This window comes from Lathyrus oleraceus, chromosome 5 (assembly GCF_024323335.1).
Source record: "Lathyrus oleraceus cultivar Zhongwan6 chromosome 5, CAAS_Psat_ZW6_1.0, whole genome shotgun sequence".
In the NCBI taxonomy this organism is placed as follows: domain Eukaryota; kingdom Viridiplantae; phylum Streptophyta; class Magnoliopsida; order Fabales; family Fabaceae; genus Lathyrus; species Lathyrus oleraceus.
The window spans coordinates 306867479-306871808 of NC_066583.1; the positions used below are offsets into that span (position 1 = coordinate 306867479).

At 37.5% G+C, this 4330-nt stretch overlaps 1 protein-coding gene across 1 annotated transcript; it reads left to right on the plus strand.

The window, feature by feature from the left end:
* Positions 1-416: 416 nt before the first annotated feature.
* On the plus strand, positions 417-3191 carry LOC127080355 (uncharacterized). The gene is made up of 2 exons (XM_051020681.1): positions 417-2050; positions 2459-3191. Exons 1-2 carry the CDS (start codon positions 417-419, stop codon positions 3189-3191), a joined length of 2367 nt encoding a protein of 788 aa, XP_050876638.1.
* The last annotated feature ends 1139 nt before the right edge of the window (positions 3192-4330 follow it).

The following is a 4330-nucleotide window of genomic DNA, read 5'->3' on the forward strand; positions in this document are numbered from 1 at the left end:
GTAGTTGTAGGATAATTATATCAGCCATTCATTTTTGTCTAATATATGTTTTAATTTTCAGTGGTTGACGAGTTAATTGTTTGCCTTATAGAAAATGGATCGTACTTGGATGTAGGATAAAGTATATTCCAATAGACACGGATTGTAAGAAGAGTATGTTCGCGGGGTTAAAGACTTCGTAAAGAGGGCTTTGAAACAACCTATTTGTAAATCTGAGGGAGGGATAAGGTGTCCATGTAAATTGCAAGTGTCTCAAGATAAGAACACCAACTAATGTTAGACTTCACTTATATCGAGATGGATTTCAACCAGACTATTGGATTTGGACTCAACATGGAGAAGTAGAGCTCAATGTTAATACAAGGAATGATTCAAATAGTAGTGAGCATGTGCATCATGATGACCAAATTGAGGCAATGAATCGGATGGTGTATGATGCTTTTAGGCCTTATGGAGTATTCTCTCACGTGAATGATAACATAGAAGTTGAGGGATATACGGAGGATGAGTTTCCCAACGAAGATGCCAAACGATTTTATGACAAGTTGATATCTTTCAACAAGCCCATTTATGAGGGAGCTACCCAATCAATATTATCAATATCTACTCAACTTCTTGAAATTAGGTCTAATTGGCATGTTCCACAAAAAGGTTTAGATTTTGTTGCACAAATGCTTAAAAGTGTATGTCCAGTTCAAAAATGCTTGCCCGAGAACTATTACCAAGCAACACAGTTGGTATCTAAGTTAGGGCTAAAGGTTGAGAAGATTGATTGTTGTAAGAATGGTTGTATGTTATATTACAAGGATGATAGCAAGCTATCAGAGTGCAAATTTTGTAATGCTCCTAGGTTCATTCCTCGCAAGACTGGCATGGGAAATTACAAAGATATCCCAGTGAAGAGAATGTTCTACTTCCCAATCATTCCCAGATTACAAAGATTGTATGCATCAACTGAGTCGGCAACTGAAATGAGATGGCATCACATGAACAAAAATAGTTCTAACATCCTTCGCCACCCGTCAGATGGAAAAGCATGGAAACATTTTGATAGTGTATATCTTGACTTTTCTAGGGAACCCAGAAATGTAAGGTTGGGTCTGTGTTCAGATGGTTTTACTCCTTACATTCAAGCGTCTGCTTCTCCATACTCATGTTGGCCAATAATAGTTACTCCGTATAATCTCCCCCCTGAAATGTGCATGACCAAAGCATACTTGTTTTTGGCATGCCTCATACCCGAACCTAAAAACCCTAAATTAAAGATAGATGTCTACTTGCAACCATTGATTGATGATCTACATCGATTGTGGTCCAATGGAATATTGACCTATGATATATCTACAAAACAAAACTTCATCATGAAAGCCTGCTTGACGTGGACAATTAATGATTTTCCAGCCTATGGTATGTTATCTGGATGGGGAACACAAGGTAAATTGGCATGCCCTCATTGTATGGAACACACTGATGCTTTCACCTTGAAAAGTGGCCATAAGAATTCCTGGTTTGACTGTCATCGTCGTTTCTTGCCATCTAATCACTCCTTCAGAAGGAGTAAAAGAAGTTTCCTAAAAAATAGGGTTGTGACCAATGAGCCACCTCCCATTTCCATAGGGAAAGATATATGGGCGGTAATAAGTAATTTTCCAAAAGTTACTGAAATTGGATGGGAGGCGAAATGGAAAGAATTCGAAGGGTATGAAGTGGATCACAGTTGGAAAAAGCGAAGTATTTTTTGGGATCTCCCATATTGGAAGGATAACTTGTTAAGGCATAACCTCGATGTGATGCACATAGAAAAAAACGTCTTCGATAATATATTTAATACTGTCATGAATGTTAAGGACAAAACAAAGGATAATGAAAAGGCAAGAGAAGACTTGGCTAAATTATGCTTTCGCGGGGACTTGGAGCTCCAACCCTTAGAAAACGGAAAGAATGGTAAAACAAAGGCTAGTTACACTCTAACCAAATCTAAAGCCAAGTTGGTTTATAAATGGCTTAAGGAATTGAGAATGCCAGATGGCTATGCTTCAAACCTCAGTAGGTGTGCCAATGTAGAAAAGGGTACGGTGCATGGGATGAAGAGCCATGATTGTCATGTTTTCATTGAATGTTTACTCCCAATTGCATTCCATTCATTGCCAGATTTGCTCTCATTATTTCAACTCTTTCCGTTTGTTGCCAACCATAAATGTTAGTAACAAACCTCATTTAGACAATGATGACATTCTACCTACAATGTCCATTCTACAACGTGGCGGTCGACCAAGTGGGAAGTCACGAAAATATTTTCTATCTGATAAGGAATGAAAGTCTTCACATGTGCATGTCTTGATAAATTGTGATGAGGTTAAACCATATCTTGAGTAAGTGTGCATCATAATATATTCAATCAAATTATTGATGCATATCATAATAGATATTTACTTATGAATCGTGTGATTTATTTCAGCATATTCTTAGAGAACCACTCTCTAGATATAGAAGATTCATCTGTGCGCATACATATAGAGTTTCCCATATGGCTGAAGAAATATGTAAATGAGGAGACAAATGGAGTTACTAACCAAGATATAATTGCCTTATCTCGCAGTCCTACATCAATGGCCATATCATGGAACATGTATTTTATCAATGGGTACAAGTTTCATACTGAAGAATGGAGCAAAGGTAGAAAAACTAGCAATTGTGGTGTGCACGTGAAAGGTCTTGCAGAAGGAGGAAATACTGATTTTTATGGAATAATCAAACATATCTTTGAGCTAGATTACTTTGGTCTGAAGCATAAGATTCCAGTTTTTTATTGTGAATGGTTTGATCCAACAAGGAATACAGGCACAAAGGTTCACCCACAATATAAAACTGTGGATATTAAGATGGATAAACGTTATCGTCCTTATGATCCTTTCATCCTTGCGCAAAATGCAAAACAAGTGTATTATGTCCCATATCCAGAAATGTGTAGAGATATGCGTGGATGGTGTGCGGCAATCACCACAAAACCAAGGGGCCGCGTAGAGATTGACAACATAGAGGATGAAGTACCTTATCAATCTGATAGGATGTTACCTGCGCTACCCAATGTAGAAATTGAAGCAATATCTTGTTTGCGTGACATGTCACAATTAGATGTGTTTGAAGAGATTTTTGATTGCTCTACTAGTGAAGCAGATAGAGGGCATTGATGAAGATAAGCGTGTTGTGACGTGAATGAGGGTTCAAATAGAAACAAAAGGGTGAAGCAGAACTAAATTTTCTTTTCTTTCTAGTTTCTCTTTCTATTTTTGCTGTTTTTTTATATTGCTTTTAGTCTTTTACTGCCAAAAATTGATGTTTGTAGTTTTGTACCATTCCTACTTCATCTTGTAGTAAAATAACATAATGAAATTAACAAAACTACCACTAACACTAACAGCTACGTACACCCGTTCACTAACAAATATTATTCATTACTAATTGTCAGTTATGAAAAGCTAGCATAACTGACTGGAAGACTCTAGAACACTTCACGGTATTCCTGATCTAGATCATCTGGTCAGTCGTGACTTGTGAAGGTGGCCGAGGGTCTGCTGCTAGTAATAAAGAAAAACTAACTCTTATCCCACAAAGCTTGTTAATCCATCCATATGATTACATGAGTTTACTGCTTTTACTTGGAATCCTGTCATTTGTTTGTTTCTTTTATTTATGTTGGAGGGGTTTTTGTTTTTTTTGATGTTTGGAGGGGTTTTTGCGTGTTATGATAATGTTTGGCAACTGCATTTGAATTATCAGAAACAACATTATTTCTTTTCTTTTACTTTTAACTTTGTTTTGGTCTGCTCTATCATTTTTCTTCATTTCTCTATTTCCTAAAAATCAAGTCAGTTTGTGCTGAACACTGTATTAAGTTTTGAAGATTTTCTTTCTTTTCTTGTTTATTAATTGGCATTTTTATGTTAAGAGTGTGAGACTGACTAATCCTTTTATTTTTATGACAACAGATGACTAAAAGAGGTGGAAAAGCTAAGGTATTAGCACCAGGAAAACTTCAAGAAGAACGAAATCGCATAATTAACAAGAAGCATATCGTTAGGAAACCTGCTCAAACAACATTGTCTGTGCAGGATGCATCATCGGCACCAACACCAGCTCAGGCATCATCGTCCGTGCAGGTTGCATCGTCAATGCCAACATCAGCTTCGAAAAAATCGTGTGTGCAGGCTGCATCGTCGATTCCAACACTAGCTCGGACAGCATCGTCCGTGCAGGTTGCATCGTCGATGCCAACATCAGCTTCGAAAAAATCATCTGTGCAGGCTGCGTCGTCGATGCCAACACTAGC

Coding starts and splice junctions, on each gene's coding strand:
- LOC127080355 (XM_051020681.1), top strand. CDS start 417: ATGAATCGGATGGTGTATGATGCTTTTAGGCCTTATGGAGTATTCTCT. Junction 2,051..2,458: donor TATGCTTCAAACCTCAGTAG/GTGTGCCAATGT, acceptor GATTTATTTCAG/CATATTCTTAGAGAACCACT.